This window comes from Molossus molossus, unplaced genomic scaffold (genome assembly GCF_014108415.1).
Source record: "Molossus molossus isolate mMolMol1 unplaced genomic scaffold, mMolMol1.p scaffold_m16_p_21, whole genome shotgun sequence".
NCBI lineage: Eukaryota > Metazoa > Chordata > Mammalia > Chiroptera > Molossidae > Molossus > Molossus molossus.
This window is the reverse complement of record NW_023425357.1, coordinates 27,982,116-28,003,540: the sequence shown is the minus strand read 5'-3', so window position 1 is coordinate 28,003,540 and position 21,425 is coordinate 27,982,116. Positions and strand designations below refer to the sequence as shown.

The window sequence follows — 21,425 nt, the reverse complement described above, 5'->3', positions numbered from 1 at the left end:
CATTATTTAGGTCTTAAAAAAAAAAAAAGAGAGGTTGTCTTAATTCTCCCATGGAAATCAAAGAGTTATGGATAGGCTGGGAAGACTGGCTTTTTATTTAATGCATACTAGAGAGCTCGCTTGTCTTCAGCAATGTACTTGACTGCTTACAAAATACTAATAGCAGTACTTATTGTACGCCAAAGTATTGCACATGCATTATCTCGTTTACAGTTGATAACACTGTGCGGAAAGGGCGCTGCTATTATTATCCCAATACTACAAACGGATAAACCAATAAACCAACACACAGGATCATGAAACTAGTAAACAGAAGCACCGACTGGCGTCTCTAATAATGCCTGACTCCAAAACTCAGCATCTCAACTCTCGTGACCCTGCCTCCCCAGCTATGAAACTGTGTCCAGGAGTCTAGCTTGAAGTTCTACAAACTGTAGCAACTTGTTGAAAAGGTTCTGTCACTAGGCTTCAAGGACATGCTGTACCATTTACATTGTGCTCCTGTGTTCCAAACCCGGGACATCTTATTTCTTGAAAAATGCTAATATCTGATTGAAGCATCTATAATTTTTAATCTAAATCCATTTCCTGCTTGTTTTGTTTTGTTTTTATCCTCACCCAAGGACATTTCTCCATTTTTTGTTTAGAGTGGGAGGGGAAAAAGATAAAGAGAGAAACATCGATGTGAAAGGGACACACTGAGTGGCTGCCTCCCACATGACCCCAACCAGGGCCAGGGATGAATCGCAACCGAGGTACGTGCCCTTGACCGGAATCAAACCTGGGACTCATTGGTCCACTGGCCAACGCTCTAACGCTCAAACTGGCCAGGGCTCCCTGTGTTTGTTTGTTTGTTTGTTTTTAATAATCCTCACCCAGGAATATTTTTCCTTTGATTTTCAGGTTGAGTGGGAAAGGGACGGAGAAAAAGAGACACATCAACGTGGGGATCCAACCACAACCAAGGTTTGTGCCCTTGACTAGAATCGAACCCACGACTCTGGTCCACAGGCTGATGCTCTAACCGCTGATCCAAACCAGCCAGAGCCCCCCGTGTTTATTTAGGTGTGTTATGTAACCACTGTTCTAACTGAAACACAATACTCTTTCCAGACTGGCCCTTCCTGGTAAGTCGCAAACTGCACCGTCCGTTCCAGGCAGCCCGGTGCTCTGGGAGGGACACTTCCGAGCGCGGCTTCATGTCTGTGCACGTTCCTGTGATTTTTGGAAGCCTCCCTGCCGTGAAAAGCCAGCCAGCTGTCTTTGCCTTCTTGTTTGCTTTAAAGCCTGAAGAACACAACCGGGTAGCATCATCGCTATGAAGTGTGAGTGAGTCGGATTTGTCCAGAGGCAGCAACACAGAGCTGCGGATGGGGACTTGCAAACGCATCTTTCAGGCAGCTTCAAAGGTGCGGTTGACACACTGAACCCTGACTATGGTCCTAATTCAACTCATCAACATTCCTCAGAGTGCAGTGAAGAGGAAGGGCGTCCTCCCACCCGGCCCAGACGGATCTGCCGTGGGTCCACTGAAGCTTACACTTCTAACAGCAAATGGCACTTTCTAGACAAATGACGTGGCATTGCCAAAGCACCTCGGAATGGTCCCCTGGAGTCTGAGCTTTCTGTCATCTGTTCCGAGTTAATCCTCTATTACGTCTTTGCCTCTTCTGTGCTGTGTGTCTGCACTCAGTCGGCGCTGCTTGGCCGCTCTCCTTTCTCAAACACTGAGTTTATCTGGAGGCTCATCTTCGCTCATTTCAGCTCCTTTCCCTGGGGGGATTCAGACAGCGGGGTCACAGGGAAGGAGCTAAATGAGGAGGTAATACTCCGTCTGGTGCTCACACACTGTCATCTCCCTGATCTATGTGCCGGTCCACCTGGTCCCCCGCCACTCCATCATCTCCTTGTGCCAAAGAGTGGAGGAAGTTGTTTATTATAGTAATTTTCTTAGATGTCTTTTTCTGCCTTGAAACTGGCCTGTGGTTAACCTATTTCTCACTCACTGTCATTACAAATGCTGCTGTCCTTTTCCATGCCGAGATTCTCCCTTGGTACACTATTCACTAGGAAGGGGGTTTCGAAGAGTTAAACACCCCTTTTGCCACTGAACAGAGACAAAAAAGAATCCTTAACATAAAGGAGAGCTTTTATTTTTAAGACTTGGAAAAAAAAAGGAATGCTGTAAAAATACAGGTGATCACATTTCAGTCTCAGAATAGCAACCTGTGTGATCATGTCATTCTAAATCACGGTTAATCAGACAGAGATGGAGTCGCTTTATAATGAAACACTCATGATGAATTTCCTCACCTACCCTCCGACTGCGAGACAGTTTGATAGAGAATGTGTGTTTGTGTGTGTGTGTGTGTGTGTGGTTGTGTGAGACAGAAACAGAGATGCAGAGTGAGGAAGAGAGGAGGTGGAAAGAGAAAGAATGTGGGAGAAGAAGTGGACAGGGAGGAAAGGGATGGGGTGGGGGATGGGAGAGAGGGTATCAGCTAGCAAAATGCTCACCTTAGTCACTTGGAAAGAATATATCATCTCTAAGTGGTCATCTTAGCTAGTTGTGAAAACAAAACAATGTTTGTGTTTTTATTATTGTCAAGGTGCCCTAAAATTACATATTAAACAGGCCTTTGGCACGGTGATTACACACAAAACAGAGCCAGTGACCTTATATGACCTGTATCGTATCTCAAAATGGAAAAAAAAAAGTTTTCAGCCCAGTACATTTATGTTGACTTCCGATTAAATGATTATTTTTCAACAGGCATGTGTACATTTCAAGTCTGATCTTCAGTTTACACATTTCTACCACTTCCTTCAGAATGTAATTCCACACACACACACACACACACACACACACACACTCTGTAAATGTGGGGTGTGGAGGTAACATCGATTTCATTTTCCTTGGTCTTCCCGAACCCCACAGAGTAAACAGTGTGCTGGTCTGTACATGCTGTCCTAAAGGCTATCAGAATAGAAGCTGACGTTTAAATCTTTCAGATGACTGACAAGGAGAGATTCCTTAGACTTTATCCCAGGCTTATGTTGTGTGGAATTTGTTGAATAAAAAAAATATATGTGAGCCCGGCTGGTGTGGCTCAGTGGTTGAGTATTGACCCCTGCACAAGAAGTTGCCAGTTCCATTCCCGGTCAGGACACACGCCCAGGTTGTGGGCCTGATCCCCAGTGGGGGGGGCATGCAGGAGGCGCCAGTCGATGTTCTCTCTCATCGATGTTTTCATCTCTCTCACCCTCTCCCTTCTCCTCTAAAAATTAATAAAGAAAAAAATATATATATGAAAATTATCTAGTTTATAATAACTGCACCTGCAGTGACCTTGGAATGTGTGTGATTACCAGATCAATGCTGACTTTTTTTTGCTGGGGTGCAGTTGTTTTTCCCAGACAATGCAGACATGTAAAGCAGGGTCATGAAATTAGATCTTTTCCTCCAACTCATTTACATATATATGTGTATATCGAAATGAGAATTTGATTGGTGGACTTAAATAATGCATACAAATGTTAAGATCTGAGACAATCCTGTAAATCCTCTATTCTCCTATGCATTTCCCTTGGCCACGGAGGAAACCACGGGGCTGGCACTGTTTCCATCGAATGTGGACACGTGCGGAGCCCAGGTCCCAGGACAAGGCCTGTGTGTAAGGGGACTGGTTTTAACACTGGGCGGGCACATGACTCAGTGATAAAAGTAAAGCCTATTTTCCACTTACACTGAGCTTCCCTAGGAAGACATTCTAGAAAGCTTTGATAAAAATAACCAGAAGCAGCTCTGGCTGGTTTGGCTCAGTGGTTAGAGTGTCGGCCTGTGGACTGGAGGGTCCCGGGTTTGGTTCCTGCTAAGGACATGTACCCCGTTTGCAGTTTGTCTCCAGCTCTGGTCGGGGTCATGTGGGTGGCAACCAGTTGATGTGTCTCTCTCACATCGATGTTTCTCTCTCTCTCTCTTCCTCCCTCTCTCCCTCCCACTCTATCTGAAGATACATGCAAAAATGTCCTCGGGTGAAAATAAAAATAAATAAATAACCAGAAGCAGAAGACCCTTTTATTTGGTGGCAGGCCATGTGACTTTTTAGGGGGTGCTAACTGACAGCCGTCCATTGTTCCCAGGATTGCATCAGCCTGTCTTGCACTAGAAAACGATCAGAAATAAGCAAAAAGGGTCTGGGAAGCCTACCACCTTGGGGAGGCAAGTTGCTACTACTCTCTCAGATCGAGGTGAGTCTCTTGTGAACCAACGGGGTCAGCAACTTCTTCTGTGCAAACTGCTCACTTTGGGAGAGAGAAGCTTATCAGCACCCATGCTGATTCCTCAAACGCAGTTGAGATCACGTTTCGATACTTTACATGCTATTCACTGTACTCAACTTTAAACTCTACCCAGTTCTAAGACTAGTCCTGAAAGATGATGAAATCCAGTGGTTTTTACAATGTGTCCTTTAGCAGTCTGGGCCTTTCGGAGAACTCCAGATTACAATTGTGGTTTTGGACAGAAGGGAAGAGCGAGGTAAGGAGAGGCTAGCCTCTGGGCCTGTCACTCCTGACTTCGGTCAGAGAAACTCTCCTGCCATTTCTTTCAATTTATGTTTCTATTGATTTTTTGGAGAGAGAGAGAGAAACATCGCCATGAGAGAGAAACATCAATCGGCTACCTCCTGCATGCCCCCCCCCACTGGAGATTGAGCCCGGAAGCATGTGCCCTGATTGGGAATCAAACCAGGACCTCTCAGTCCATGGGATGATGCTCAGTCCACTAAGCCACACCAGCCAGGTGTCTCTCCTGTCATTTCATTTATCACCTCTATGGATGGTTTTTCAATTTGGAAAGAAAAGCTCTACATTTAGACATATAAATGGATTTTATCATTGGATGTCTTTCATCCAATAAATATTTTCTTGAGCATCTAGTGTCCCAAGTACTAAAGCCAGCCCTGGAAGCTACAAAGATGAGTCAGTCTTTCGGCTAATATGGGGTTGCAGGTGCTATTCACGTGCATGAGGACGGTGCCATAGGATATAGTGGAAGACATCAGTTTAGCATGGGTTTGGGGAAATCACTTCCCAAATGAGAGGACTGGGGCCCAGGTAGTTGAAGGGACTTGTGCCAGCGGCACAGGGAGGGGCACAGTAACCGGAACAGCCAGCTGTTTATACGGATGCTCACTGCTCCAGCCCACGTGCTTCCAGAAAGAATGGGGTCCACGTACCAAAACTCCTTCTTCACATCCTTTGAAGACCCGAGACACGATCTACATCTTAACCACCGAGTATTCCAATGTCTAGTACAAGGTGCCCAATAAATATTTACATTTTCTTCAGACATGGAGAAACAGGAAGCAGAAGGAAATTACTTTGAAGGTAGTTTCCTAAGTTATACATGCCAAGGGGGTTGAAGATGGGAACTAGCTAAGGCACTGGGAGGGTTTGATTAATACATGTAACAAGATAAAAATAGGGACATGATCCTTAAAGTGCCACCCTTGTGTGTTTTGGCAAACACACCCTTCTGCTGGATGTTACACATTATAATGAGAACTTAGTGAACGCGCAGATATTTTAAGTGGCCAGGGGAGAAAGTGCTTTCTTTCACAAACTTACACTTTCTGTGGATGGAACGGCACTTTTTATTTTGGTAGGCTCCCTTACTTTGATTTTCAGCATCCCACAGGACTGTAAAATGCATTCAACATTTTTATGTTGGAGTGAACATATTTTTGGCTCCAGAAGTAGTCATTTTGGTTCAATTCATAGTTGTAGGGAAAGGCGTATGAACTTGAACTTCCTTTAAGGAATATAGCCATGGATCACTTGGATACTGATATACAGTCTAGTTTTGAAAAAATAAAAAAAGTAATTTATTGCTTATTGTGATTTTAACTTTTTAGAATTACAGTGTTGTATCGATTTAGGAGCGGTCTGAGCATGTGATAAAAACTGGCCTGAAATTTGATGTTCTCCAGAGAGGAATAAAGTAGAATTTAAATTTAAAGTCATTAACCCCAATATTTTAAAAAGATAAAACAGACATAATACTTGGTCACTGGATTTGATTTTTTTTTTGAGCTCCCAACATATTTGCAGATTTTGAATGAAACCATAACTCCTTTAAAAATCCAAGTAATTCATGTTCAATTAATCAAATAAGTTTCCCTCTAGGTTGTTTCAGACAGGTCACATTCCTCTGACATTAATTTAAGCTCTCACTGATGCCACAGCAGAATGAGGACATAAAATGTGGCTTTTGTGAAGCCATAACTAAGCAAATGTGACCTTACTCCACTGCAGTGAGACTATGATTTTTGTATTAATAGAGATATTATTATAATTCTTATTTCTATTCATCTAAAAGTAAAAAATATTTTTAAAAGATATATTATACATATCCGATTAAAGCTGGGGAAGATTTTGTGTTTTTATCATTTTATTTAGATCTACCCAATATTTCCCCTTCTATTTTGTCCCCCCACCCCCAAGACAGTGCCTGTATTTGCAAGAAGATAGATTGATGAACTGGACCAATTTTGCAGAACTCCATCACTAACTAAGGTTATCCTTCTATTTCTCAAATGTAGCACTGAAACATTGGAAAAACAAAATTGGACCTAGTGAACAGCCTAAAGATTTAATTTTAGTCAGGGCTATATAATATAGATGAATAAGATACAGCGCTCTGCTTAAATTAAGCAAAGAACAAATAAAAATTCTCAGCTTGAAGCGGGTACAACGTTCAGTGACAATGTGTCAATTATCCGGGTAATTGGATCAACACAGACAGTGCCAGGGGATATTTCAGGCCACAGATGAAAGCAAGAAGGGACTCTGCTATTCTGCTCTGTACTCTCCGTCATTCTTGTCTTCCTCTTTGTTGTGGGTTTCCTATGGATGATGTATGTTTAACGGCAAACCTTACATTACCGACAGGACTGGGGCTACCTACTGAACGGCTCTGTGTTTACATGCAAAACTGGAGAAACAACAACAAAGAATGGTTGCTCATCACGAGGGAGTAAAACACACGCTTCTCATGAGGGGTGATCAGCAGAAGCCATGAGGGGTGATTAACAGAAGCCACAAGGGGCACCTCGCCCCACTTCCCAACTGATCTACCTTATTTTCAGCCACAAAACGTAGTGTGTGTACATTTGCTTAGACATGGGTCAAAGACCTCTTGGCTAAATTAATGAAGCCATGTTGCTCTACAGCATAAACCTTGCAAGCTTTATAAAAAGCAAAAGATGCCTGTGGCTTAGATGCTGAACAGAAAAGAAAGAGAACAAATATACGCATCTGAAAGAAAAGGATTAGGAAAAAAAAGTCCAGAAATCCTTAATCAGAGTTCAAGCCCTGTGTGTTAGTTTTAATGAACATGCAATTTCAGGGGTTCACTGTCGAGCTTCAACCACCCAGACTATAATCCAGTTTGATTTGGGGTTCCTCTGCCCTTCCTTTGACAGGCCTGAGAGGTTGGTTGGAAGAATATTTTGTAGTGATGGCTTCTCCTGGAGTTAGTGTTGTGAAATCTTTCAGGGACCTTCTATCACAGACAGAGGTGAAAGGACCCAGTACCTCAAGTTCATAAGATAATGATGGGAAGTTAACTCACGGTCAAGATCGAGGGCCTGGATTGCAAACTCAAATGCTGCACCTACTGGCTGCCAGAAATTCTTTTTTCTTTAGAGATCCCCAAAATCTCTATTTTTAAAAATAAGAGATCACCTCATATTAAAGCACTGATTCGTTTTGTTTTAATATGCAGATCTGGAAGATGAATTGGCTTGTGGTCAACAGTTTGCTAACCATGGTCTGAGGTTTAGACTGGAAAAATATACATGTGATATGCTCCGAAGGCAACATGATGATCACCGTCACAAACGTTAATTGCCAAGTACTCTGCAAGCATTGAACTTATCCTAAATTATCCTTACAAGAGCCCTCATAGTTAGCTAGTATTGTTTGCCCATTTTGCCAATGGGTATTCAGTGGCACAGAGGTTAAGAAACATGCTCACATTTATAGCTAGTTAAGGGTCTGTACTCTTAACCATGCCACATGTACAATATCTGACTTAGAATCCAAAGCTACAAGTGTTCATTTTTTTTTTTTAAATCCTCACCTGAGGACATTTTTGCATTCATCTTCAGAGGGAGAGAAGGGGGAAGAGAGAGAGAAACATTGATTGATGTGAGAGACACACATTGACTGGCTGCCACCCACATGACACCAACTGGGGCCGGGGACAAACTGCAACCGACGTACGTGCCCTTAGTAGGAACCGAACCCGGGTCTCTCTGGACTGCAGGCCGACGCTCTAACCGCTGAGCCAAACCGGCCAGGGCCATGTGTTTATTTTTTAAAACTGCCTTCAACTCATTTTTCTTAGGAAAGGTTTAAGGTGAATGCCTTTAATAACAATTATTGTTATTACAATAATTATGACGATTATTGAACTAAGCTAACGTTCCCTTTAATTGAGAAGAGCAGTAGGACTGGACGGGGCGTAGCCATCTAACTCCTAGAGGGAAAAGTTTTGGGCTACAGTTCAGCTCTGCCTTTTCTCTCGCTGTGTGAGTTAGGCAGATCTTTTTCCTTTGTATCTCATTGCTTTCTTTTTTTATTGATTTATTATTATTCTTTTTTGAGAGAGAGAGATACAAACATTGATGTGAGAGAGAAACATTGATCTGCTGCCTTCTGCACACCCCCAGCCAGGCATGTGCCCGGAGCGGGAATCAAACAGGGACCCTTCAGTCTATGGGAAGATGCTCAATGCACTGAGCCACACCAGCCGGGCTTCATTGCTTCTTTTTCTGGGGGTCAGCGAGGCAGGTTTTCTATCCCAAATTGCGGGTGAGAAACGGGCGCTCGAAAGGTCTAACCTGAGTGCCGGGCTGCGTGAGGCCTCAGCACGCGGGAGCCAGCGGGCTCTGCGCAGCCCGTCCCTGGCCTCTGAACGCAGAGGGCCAGCCCCGCCTGAGAAGCCAAACGCTGCGAGGACCAAGGAAAACACATCCCTGAGGACAGTCCACAGAGCCACTGGCAGACACGTCGGCTGTTGTCACTATCATTCTTACCCATGAATTCATTGTCCTTTCTTACCTGGAAGAAAAGGACGACCCGCGAAAGGAAGCTGGTTTGCTACAATTAAACCGTCCCCGGTGCGCAAGCTAGTGCTCTGTGTGACCGCTATGTGGCAGGTGACCTGCGCGGGGGAGTGGACTATCCGAATGGCCGACACCGACAAACTGGGGCGATACCAAGGCTCTTCCTCCTCTGTGTACCCTGAGCATCCGGGACAGCCACGTGTAACAGGGACAGCCGGGATCTGAACGTGACACTCACAGTCTCCTGGAGACCCACTGGATTCCTGCCCCTCCCCCCTTGGAGCTGCTGTCCCTTCCCCTTCACACCCTCAGATTTAGCCTGTTAGGAAACATGAACGAGGAGGACTGGAGTCCCTCAAGCTGGCTCCATCTGGGGTCATCATGAGACACTTAGCGAGAGGCAATGGGAACCGAGAGCGGAAGGGGCTCACTTCAAAGACCAGCGTCTCGTTGGTGGGTCCCGGTGCGGACAGGCGCTCGGGCCGGTTGAAGGCGCGCTGGTACTCGAACACGGTCCCCGCGAAGGCAAACTCCCCGGGCCAGTCGATGCTCCAGCCCCCCGTCAGGTAGTACTTGTGATGGAGGCTTCGGGCCGCGAGGTAACTGGAGGAGATCTGCAGCTCCTGGACCTCGATGCTGCGGGCCCCGGCCGGAACGACGACCACTGGATAATACTCTGAGAGGAAAGAAGAACTCTGCTCTCGTCCACTGAGGTGACTGGAAAGCCCAGAGACATGCCGTGGCCAGTTGTATAGAGTGAGGTTTTTGAATCATTAACCAACAGCCCTTTCTACTCCTATAAAGTGCACCTGATCAATTATTTCATTTTCCAAGTGGTAGGAACACCAGAGAGAGAAGTGCATCTGGCTTTCCCAAGCAGTGGTGTGCGGACAGAAGAGACTCTTCAAGGCCCTGAAACTCAAGAATGCTTTTTATTTTTCATCTACCTACAAGAAAGCGATAGCCATGTATGTTCACAGTGACGTTCACAGAAACAGGCTCAAAGTGTAATCCTGCTCAAGACGTTTAGGTAATTTCTTCCAATATCCATCGAACGCTGTGAAGGGTGTGTTATCTAAGTTTCACAATATGTTCTCTATTTAACAATGGGTGTGGGGTGTAAGTCAGCCTGGTCGGCCTATTAAAACTGCCAAGTCGAAGGGCACCGGTTTCACACATCTCTGAGACGTGTGTGCTGATAAAACTCTTTGCATGAAAAAACCCCATCTACCCTCCCTCGCTCCTGCAGAATCGTCCAAAGCCATCATCGTCCATGCGTGAGGCCAGCCAGGGAAAGGCTCCGCATTTAGCATCACTCGAACTTGTTCAGTAGCGAAAGAGGTTCCCCAACAGCGACAGCGCCACGACAGCAGCAAGTCTTACCGTTTGCTTTATGCTGGTTGAGGTACAGGCCCTTATAAAACTTGCAAGTTGAATTATCACCTTTGCAAACACCACATGCATCAGAAACTGCTTTAGAGCCAAGTTCATGATCGCATCCCACTGGCTGTGACAAAAAGGAAAAAAAAAAATGGGAGAAAAATCAAAGGTCAGAGAAGCTGGTGGCTAGGAACAACCAAGAGGTTTGTGGTTTTCTGCGTTTACAGAACATTAGGAAGGAGGTTCAGCTTTATGATCGAAAGCACAGTGTCAAGTTTGGCTGACTCAGTTTAAACCCTCCTCTGCCATACTAGACGTATGTCTAGGCAGTTATATAACTCATCTAGGCTTAGCCTCTTCGTTTGTAAAACCAGAATAAAACGTCACCATCGCTACCAGTCACAGGTGAGCTTTTCTGGGCCAGATCTACTCCTGAAATCTGAAAATGCTGAAAAACACACACATCACACACACACACACACACACACACACACCCCAAAGCGATCAAAGATCTCACAATCAAATTCAAAGAGAAAGTGGATACCCAAATAGAAAACTAGCAGAAATAAATGATAGTACCATTTCAAACACATTTGTGAGGTTCTAATCATGTAGTGAATGAACTTAGTGAATATACTAAGTTTACTATTACATACACTCTTAATTTTTAAAACTATGTAAAGTAGGCTATATCATCATCTCCATTCTATACACATAAAAATCGAGTAAAAAAGGAAGCTCAAACAGTTGGGTGGGGACCTGCGGCACGTGGGGAATTTGGAGACAGGGCTCACATCCAATTTGAAAGTGTTGCCCTCTAACCCCACACCACCTGTTTTTCCGCAGACAGACTCTCTTGCCACTCGTCCCACATCTGCATTTGATATGAGGAAACACAAACATGATCAGACATCCCAAAGCAGAAAGGTTCTCTTACTTCACAAATCCCATCAATACAAACATCATTTTTGTTTGGGGAGCAAGGAGTTCCGTCTTTCACCTTGCTGGACATTGCGAAAAAAAACTCAAAGTTCTCAGCCTTGCAGTACAGTCTACATCGATCTTCCTCTAGAAGCAAACAGATCAAGATAGAACATGGTCAAGAGGAAATCACAGGAAAATGACATGCCCTCCAAAGGATGAATTAGTTGATTGAGAATGCTAGCATCAGCAAAATGGAAAATGTTACTTACCGGTGTGCGTGTGTGAGCGTGCACATGCGCATATGTTGGTGCCTGTGTGCTTATGTATGTGGCTTTTAAAAATATAAATGCCGCCTGGCCAGTGTGGCTCAGTGCTTGAGTGTCGACCCATGCACCAGGAGGTCGCCGGTTCGATTCCCGGTCAGGGCACATGACCAGGTTGTGGGCCAAATTCCCAGTGGGGGGCACGCAGGAGGCAGCCAATCGATGTTCTCTCTCATCGATGTTTCTATCTCTCTCTTTCTCTCCCTTCCTCTCTCTCTAAAATGAAGAAAAAAAATTTTAAATATATAAATGCCATTAAGTAATCCATATAAAATTGCTTTAACATTAGTGTATAAGAATTTACTTCTCGAATCCTTAGTAAACATGGCACACACGTGGGTTGTGTGTACTCTCCTTGCAAAGCAAATATCTGAGGTTTCACAGGCCCTACGGTCTGCCAGTAACAATATATAAATGAAGACATGCTTAAAGTTCCAATAAAACTTTAATTTTAAATTACGGTTGACATTCAGTATTATTTCATATTAACTTCAGGTATACTGAAGAGTAAACATTTATATAATTTACAAAGTGATCCCCCTGATAATTCGGGTATCTACCAGGCAGCATACACAATCATTACAATAGTATTGACTATATTCCCTATGCTGAACTTTACATCCCTGGGACTATTTTGTAACTACCCATTTGTACTTCTTCACCTTTTTCATCCAGTCCCCAACACCCTCCCCTCTAGTAACCATCAGTCTGTTCTCTGTATTTGCGAGTCTGTTTCTGTTGTATTTGTTCATTTATTTTGTTCTTTAGACTCTACCTATAAGTGAAATCATATGGTATTTGTCCTTCACCAATAAAACGTTATGTTTTTTTAAAAAGCAGGTCAGATTTGGCCCATGGGCCATAATTTGCTGACTTGTGCTTTAGGACATGGCTTACTTTAGATATTTATTCAATCAATTAAGAGAAAATAATTTAGGCATTTCTGAGAAAAAGCATATGGTTGATAACGTTCATAAAACGTACAGAGAAGGATCATATCTTGAAAAAGAAGAGAAAGCAAATAAACTAAACCTAAAGGCTAAAAAATAATGTGACTTTTACTGACCATTAAGTTTCTGAGGTTTCTGGTATCAAAGGCAAAAAGAAAAAAGTATTTTACTTATAGAGCTCTTGTTATCAGAAAGAAGTTTTCACGCTAATTTCTCTGATAGAAAGAATTTTTCCAGGCCAGGAATTCCAGATGACATTTCTCACGAGACCTGAAGCAGGCAACACTGATATCCCTGACAACAGTGTTACAACAATTATGTCAATAGTTTGCAGACAGTTGTGCTTCATAAAACCTCTCAATAAAGGGCAGAGCCAAAAATGAAAAAGAAGTCCAATTATTATGTTCCAAATATGCAGATGTGTGGATGCATTAACTTTGTTTCTCCCACCTAGAATTTTTTTTTTTTTTTTAAATAGCAGTTTTATATAACACATACTAATTTCTCCATATGAGATTGGGGAGCTAGAATTAACAAGTTCTAGAAAGTTCCATTTTCCCAACACAGGTTCCTGAGCAAGTCGTAAATTAGTCCATTAGAAACACAGAAGGAAGGAAAAAGCTCACTACTATAAGACAAAGATGGTCTACATTTATGAATGTCATCCCATGTTTTTCCCAAACAGCAAGAAAGTCACAGGACTTTGAAATCACGGTCAGCCTTTTCTGATTCTAAGAAAGCATAAAAGGAGAAGAAGGAAGGACAAGGACTTCACTTTTCTGTCCACTAGGATTTGAGCTCCCAAGGCTGGGGTCTCTGTTCTACTCAGTGTAGTCTCCTCTCCATCGGGCAGGCTGTCGCCGTGCAGTACATGCTCAGCAAACATCTGTTGAGTGACTGAATTAAATGGCATGCTCCCTACTTACTAAAAACTCCAGTAAAACCAGTGAAAGAACTTTGAAACCAAAAGAATCTTACACGTTACAAAGCTCATTTGCTTCACTTCCTCCTGATGGATTCAAGATGGAGCCTATTTAAAGAATGATTTGAATCTATGAACCAATTCCATAAACACCATATTTGAACAAAAGATGTAATGTGGGAAAGGCCAAGGAATATCCAAGAAGACAAAGCAAAGAGCAGAGGAGGAAATGAAAGGAAGGACAACAGAGTCTTAGAGAAAGAACTACAGATAAGAAACATGGAATTATGGGAGAATACAACCATGAGAAAATAAATCTTCAAATGTCAGAATTGAAAGCAACTGTAGCAATTCTATCGAGTTGTCCACTGACCCTGTTGCACAGCATCCTTTGTAGGTAATTACTCGATTCTCTTGTGATGGAGAGCTTCCAACTCATACAGGGACACACTTCTATTATGGATAGTTGACATTTATCTATTCATTCATTCCAAAAGTTATACATATATACTAAGTGCTATTCTCAGATGATTGAGAGACAAGCATACTCATAATGGACAAAGTTTTCATCCCTGTAGAACCTAAATTCTTGCGTTTGGAGGGAGAAGTAGTAAATAAATGACTACATAATATAAACTCAGGCACTGGTAAGAGCTATGTAGAATAAAGCAGATTAGGGTTCAAAGAATGACACAAAGGAAGGATTTGGACAGGCCAGCAAGTAGGGTCTCTTATGTGGCTAGAAAGTTCTTAGCCCCTGAATTAATTCTATTCATTGAAACAACTTCAAATAAATCCAAATCCCTTTCTATTCAATAACTCTGAATTTTTGAAGGTAATGATTTTTTTTTTTTTCCCTACAGGATATAGCTATATAGATTCCTCATTGCTTCCTCCTAAGACACAGATTTCAGAATTTCCATGTCTGTCTTCATGAGTGTTTTGGATACTCATGACCCAGAAACAGATCAATGCTTCTACCCTGGCTGGTCTGGCGCTGAGCGAAGTTGCACCATCATGGTTTTAGCTTTGGAGGTGTTCCTTGTTATAACGAGGTCTCTAATTCCATGAGCTGCATTGTGGGAATTGATCATTGAGGCTCATTATGAATTTTTGCACAGGAACTTCCCTCAGGCTTACTTGCCATGAATTGTCATTAAAGTCAGTCTCTTTCCATTTTACACATGTGTGGCTGAGATTCCCATTTTTCAATTTTCAAGGGAGCATGAATGAGTTCTGATAAATCAGGTGATGGAAATAATGAAAAGGAAACAACTAGAATGATGGCAGCTTCTTCTGCACAGGTGATAGAACGCACATTAAATTTGCATATTATAACTAAAGTGAATGTTTTGATGCTTACCCAAAATTTAAAAAATAGTAATGTAAAAGTAAATTGCACAGTGGACACAGACAACAGTGTGGTGAAGGTGGAGGTGGGGATGGGAGCAGGGAGGAGGGTCCATGCGTGAGAAAAGGAGGGACATCTGTCATACTTTCAACAATAAAGATACATTTTTTAAAAAGTAAAATACAAGCTATTGCTTTAAGTTAGGGTGAGTACTAAGAACCTTGTATGGAGACATTTTTATTAGTGTGTGTGTGTGTACATACTCTGCTTGTAATCATCTAACATGTCAGTTACTGAGTATGGTGTCTCTATGGGGCATATATGGTTTCATGAGTTTTTGGTCTGGATAATTCATACCAATTTCAATTAACATCCCTGGGAGACTTCACTGCTGAAATGTCAAAGGTAAGTTTAGAAATATAAGTGCATTCCAAACACATGAATACTTTGGCTTACAGAAGTGGGACACAAGGGGTGTCCTGTGAAAAAGAAGTGTGGAAAAATAAACAAAACCTACGGAACCAAATGAAAAAATGCGTGAGGACAGGTCTGGGAAAAAAAAGATAAAAATTGAAACTCTTTTATATAAGCAGCAATTTCTTCTGTGATGTTCACTCATTTTACTGACCACGTAGAGACATTTATTTGAGGGGCACGGAGACCAAATTACCTTCCACTTTCGTATAGGGTTTCCACTGGTAGAACCATCCACGGAAAGGCTTGCTGTTATATTCTGCACACTGCTGGGCTCGAAAATCCAAGCTATTTTCATTGCAAGGGTTAATGTTGCACAGCTGGTAAATGCGGCTAGAGCCTGGACAGAACTTGCCACCATACTGAGGCCTGAAAACAAAACGAAAGAACTTTAGTGCTAGCGGTCAAAGGACTCACATTACTCACAGGGCACAGTATATGGAGGGACGATCTGGAGGAGCGCTCACAGTGTATGTGGTCTATTGTGAGCATGGAAGGATGTAGCACACAACTTGTCACGGCCCTTCTTCATCCAGCAGACATAACTCATCAATCTGTGTGTGTGTGTGTGTGTGCGTGTGTGCACACGCGCATGTGTGTGTCTTATATTTGCCAAAGCCTGATATGCCCTCAAAATCCCTCTCAGCACAGCCCTCCGGCAGCCACTACCACAGCTCGTCGATTGGAATTGGCAGGTTAGATGCAAACTTATTTGTCATCTCTGATCCAATTTTTATATTCTGGCAATTTCCTTCAAGACTGAGGAAAGCATATTCCTGACATTCGTGCCATCACCTTATGTGTTAGGAAATCTGCAAACGCACCTCAATGTTCTTGTTGATGTAGATGTGTGCTGCACACGCAAACACACATGCCCTCATGTTGGCGTTGAAGCTCTCCAAATGAGAACCCAAACGATTCTCTGGCTTCTCTTCCCACTTCTTTGTTTTTGTTTTGTTTTTTTTTTGGCGGGGGGGGGAGCACGACCCTGACCAGGGCCGGACAGAAGCACAACCAAGGTACGTGCCCTTGACCAGAATCAAACCCGTGACTCTTTGGTCCGCAGGCCAGCTCTCTAACTACTGAGCCAAATCTGCCCAGGGCTTCTCTCCACTTCTCAACACTCATCAGCTTCCCACAGGTCGCCCTGCACCTGCTGCTGTGCAGAAATCCAGGGCAAGGGGAGAAAGAGCAGAAAGCCCCAACTGCCACGGTTTCCAATCCAGCTTTGTCAGCCACGGAGCTGATACTTTGATTACTGTCTGACTGTGCATTTTATTCTAATTGTTCCTAAACTCCAAGACAAAACATTCCCCTGTTTGCATCTGCACAATCACTTTTTAACTTTGCAGGTGGCCTACTCTGTTCCTGCCAAGCACAATGGGAAATGAATTTCAAGAGTAGGGAATCCCATTAGAACATAAATAATTAGCATCTAATGGCAAACTCTTTAAGATCTTGGTAGGCAGGCCACAAAAACCAGAAAGCAAAATAACAAAAAAAGGAGCGCAAACCACACTGAAAATCACCAGTAGCATCTTATCCAGCTTAGTCTGGGCACAAAGCAAATGCTTCTTTTCATTTCCACTTTTTTTTTTTTTTTTTCCTGGTAGTTTTCTCCAAAGGCTAAAACCCAACGATGGATCATCGCACACCAAAGCTCAATGCAAACATGTAACATGAAAGGAGACTCCAGGTTAATAAATGTATGTGATTAAAATTCCTTGTCTCTTTAGGAAGCACAAGAATGCTATAAAACACCCCTGGATTTGCTTCAGCATATTTTACCAAATCCTCCTATAACTGCGTGCTAGAATGGATTCAACAGAAACGGGAAGTGTCATGCTGCCAGAGTGAGATTTTTCTGCTATTTCAAAACATTCTGGAGTAACTACTTAAACATGCAGCTGTCATTGTGCTAGAGCAAATCCCCGAGGACTTCTTAAATCATTATCTAAAAAGCATTTAGAAAAACTTGCAAGTGCAATCTGACAGCCTTCCTATCGCTGGTCATCTTTACAAAGCATACATCAGACTTTCTCGGTGTAAGACTCTCTGTCTGAGATTTTACAAATAACCTTCATTTAGATGATTTAAATGCAATAAGGTGAAAGAGGACCACACGGGTTACTTTTTTCTTCTTCTTCTTCATTGATTTTAGAGAGAGAGGAAGGGAGAATGAGAGAGAGAGAGAGAAACATCGATGAGAGAAAACACTGATTGGCTGCCTCCTGCATGAGCCCCACTGGGGATCAGGCCCACAACCTGGGCATGTGCCCTGACTGGGAATTAAACTGGCGACCTCTTGGTGCATGGGTCAACGCTCAACCACTGAGCCACATGGGCAGGGCAGCACATGGGTTACTTTTTTAACTCAGAAACTATAACATGGAAAAGACCTCAAAACTCATAGTCATCTCCTTGTTGGATAGATGCAGGGACAAATGTCTGACACAGCTCACAAAACTCACACAAAGATCACAGGGCTGGTAGAGAGCAGAGCTAAACCTCTTTTCTCCAGACTCCCCAGGGTTCTGTGTGTACTCCACTCTGTCTGCACGCACGGTTAGGCAACAGGACCCGGGCAAGGAAGAGGAGGAAAGTAAGTACAATGGTCGGGGAGCTAGCCTTTTCTAACAAGGCAGGTCCGGATTTTAAGATTCTCTGCCTCTTCCAGGCTTATCTTGAGGCAATTTCATGCTAATCTGTAAAGTGGGTGCAGTTGTGACAATGAACTGAGATAACATTTGGAAAGAATTTAGGGCAGAGTCTAGGGCCCAGTTAGCACAAATCAAACATAACCAGTTTAAAATGCTTTCTACTTTTAATGACTGGCAAGAATTTGGACTTTTCCATCAAATTTCAAATACAGGTACATTTTCTGCAGCTATGAGCATGAGCATCAGGATACATTAACAGAAAATTCTACTCTGGCATCCCTTGGTATAATAAGTTCTTTAAGATTAACAACAAAAATATAAACATTCAGAAAACAAATGTCCAGGCACATGATTTTGTGTTTATATTAGATTATTACCAAGTATGCTCATAATTTGCTTCTGCATAATTGCTCAGGTCCTCCCTGTAAATGGGTATAATATGGGCCAGCTGGCTGATATTAAAACCACTTGGGGAACTCTGCTAAATACACATACACACTCCCGGGCTCCTCCCTAGACATTCTCCATAAGAATGTTTGATAGGACGATCCAGATATTAATTTTTTTAAAAACACACTTAGTGATTCTGATAATCACCTGAGCCTGGAAGTTACTGGTTGGAAAAATAGCCAGAGATTTGCTTCTATTATTCCGGAGCTATGGCCCTAGTGGCATAATCTCCTTTCTCAGACTCACATTTTGGGACAGTTCCATAATGCCTCCGCATGTTTAATTTTTAGTTTTAATTTCACTGTTTTCTTAAAAAGAGTGGATAGAAATTTTACTAGGCTCCCTTAAGTGTAATAATTTAATAGTCAGGGATCCAGGAAAAATGTCAAAGGAGTAAGACTGTGGGCTTTTGAGGTCTGACTCTAACAGGACCAGTTGGTGACGTGGGTGAGAACCGGCACAGTGACTGGGACCCTCTGCCACCCTGTTACCCACTTCGAAAACAACTGGATTAGATGAGACATTGCAACTCGTGTATCTGTGGTAACCAGATTGGGAGCAAATGCCCGGAGAAGTGTTTGAAGGAGGTTCCGGGGGTTCACAGAAAACAGGCCCGCAGATGTGGGAGAAATGAAAAGGGCCATGTGTACCTGGTCCTGGCCGTCCCAGGACCAGACAACCTGTACACGCTCGTGAAGCTGAAAAGCTTGATATACACCTATGAATCGGCCAGGAATAATTCATCTTTTATGAAACAAAAATATGCTCTGGGAAAACCATCATCATGTGAAATAAAAAGCTCACACTGCTTTCCCATGGAAAAAAAAGGCAATGGCTAGGCTTAGTGATGCGAACAGACCGTGTTTAAGCTGAAGGAAGGAAGACATCAGCAACTGGAAATCGGGAGAGAAAAGCAGCTGTATGACAACAGAGGGAAATAAGAACAGAGAACCACCAACTCAATTGCCTTGGGATAGCCGATCACTTGCTTTATTTGTGACTTCGAACTTAATTAAAGCAAACAGTACCCTGGGTAGACTTAATCTTGTTTAAAATGAAAACTGCACCAAGTGGAACTACTTTAGTGATTAATTCTTCTATTAGGCATCTCTAAAATCACAACAGATTTCCACGAACAATGCCCCATTATGATGGGAGCTCTCCATCCCTCAGATATGGGAGAGGTTTTCCCCGAAACCTCAGGGGCGCCATCCACCACTTTACCAGCAGGGCTATTAAGTTAGGCAATCTACTTCTTTCTCGGGAAAATATCGAGATCGTAAAATGTTGTGATGTATGAAAACCAGACCCATGAAATATGTTGCAAAAATGAAAATATAATGAATTCTAACAATTCTATCCAAGACACAGGCTATGTTCAAAGTAGACAAGGGTGGTTTTAATAATCTGATATAAACTGTACATGTATCACAATGCTCGCTACCACGATACATAGTTGCTGGGTCTGATTAGAGCAGTCAGTCTCCACTGGGGATGACTCTGCCCCTACGGGACATTTGGCAGGGTCTGGAGACATTTTTGGTTGTCACAACTTGGAGGCTAGGGAGTGGGATGGGGGCAGGGAAAGTCATCTTACTGGCATCTGGTGGGTAGAGGCCAGAGATGCTGCCAAACATCCTGCCATGTACAAAACCAACCCCCACATCAAACTTAAAATGTCAGTAGTGCCCTGGCCGTTGTTAAAGACTTGTCTCGATATGCCAAGGTGGTGGGTGCGACCCCTGGTTAGGGCACATATGAGACTCAACCAATGAATGCATAAATAAGTGGAACAATAAATCAATGTTTCTCTCTCTCTCTCAAATCAATAAATAAAAAATTAAAATTAAATGTCAACAGCGCCGGAGTTGCGAACTCCTACATTAGCCTGAAGGATCCCAGGTGCCTGGTACACCGCCGGCGGTCACTGTGTCTCCCGATCCTCCCTCGTATCGTGGAACAAACGGGCCTTTGGATCCAGCTCGGCCGCCTCCTGCTCGCTCACATGAAGTACCATTTGTCTCTTTCAAAATGTGCTTGGACTTTTGTTTCCTTCTTTAGTTCTCAATCTACCAAACATTTGCACAATATTTACAACCTACCAGGCACTTTTATTTATTTATTTATTATCCTCACCTGAGGACTTTTTTTTTTGCATTTAGTGTGTGGGAGGGAGAAAGAGAGAGAGAAACATCGATGTGAGAGAGACACACCGAGTGGCTGCCACGCACATGACCCCAAACAGGGCCGGAGACAAACTGCAACCAAGGTACGTGCCCTTAGCGGGAACCGAACCCGGGACTCTCTGGTCTGGGGGCCGACACTCTAACCGCTGAGCCAAACCGGCCAGGGCCTACCAGGCACTTTTAGAAAAGTACTGTACAAATATGAGTTCAGTTGCTGAAGGTACTATCTTTATCCCATTTTACAAACAAGGAACCTAGAGTGGGGGAGGACGCCGTCTGCTATCCCCCACTCACATCGTGTAAAATCAACCCCGTCGTTCAACATTCCATCACACTTTCCTCCCTCCACAGCATCCTCCAAAGTCCAGTTCCATCAGCCTGGGGTCTCCCCGCTGCTTCTGAGGGCTGGCCCTTTGTCACCCTATGTTCCTAGCAGTTTAAGATGAAATGACGAAAACCACATGAACCTCTGTGGAATGCCCACTGGACGCTCCTCAGTGTGGCCGACATTCTACAGATGCATTTTTATCCCTCCCCAGACCTTCAGAGGTGAGGATTATTGTTTCTATTCTATATACATAAACCCAAGCTCAAAGTGCATGTGACCTTCGCAAAGCCACACAGTGAATAAGTGACGAGCCAAATGTTTGGAGTCCTATCTGTCTGTCTCC

The 21,425-nt window shown here is 43.2% G+C and overlaps 1 protein-coding gene across 1 annotated transcript in view; it reads right to left on the bottom strand.

Annotated features, from left to right (window-relative positions):
* ADAMTS18 (ADAM metallopeptidase with thrombospondin type 1 motif 18) overlaps positions 1-21,425 on the bottom strand; it is a 69,361-nt gene that overhangs the window by 23,980 nt on the left and 23,956 nt on the right. The window contains 4 exon segments of the mRNA XM_036274510.1: positions 9,566-9,810; positions 10,518-10,641; positions 11,452-11,582; positions 15,655-15,827. Of these exon segments, the coding sequence (XP_036130403.1) occupies positions 9,566-9,810; positions 10,518-10,641; positions 11,452-11,582; positions 15,655-15,827 (673 nt within the window).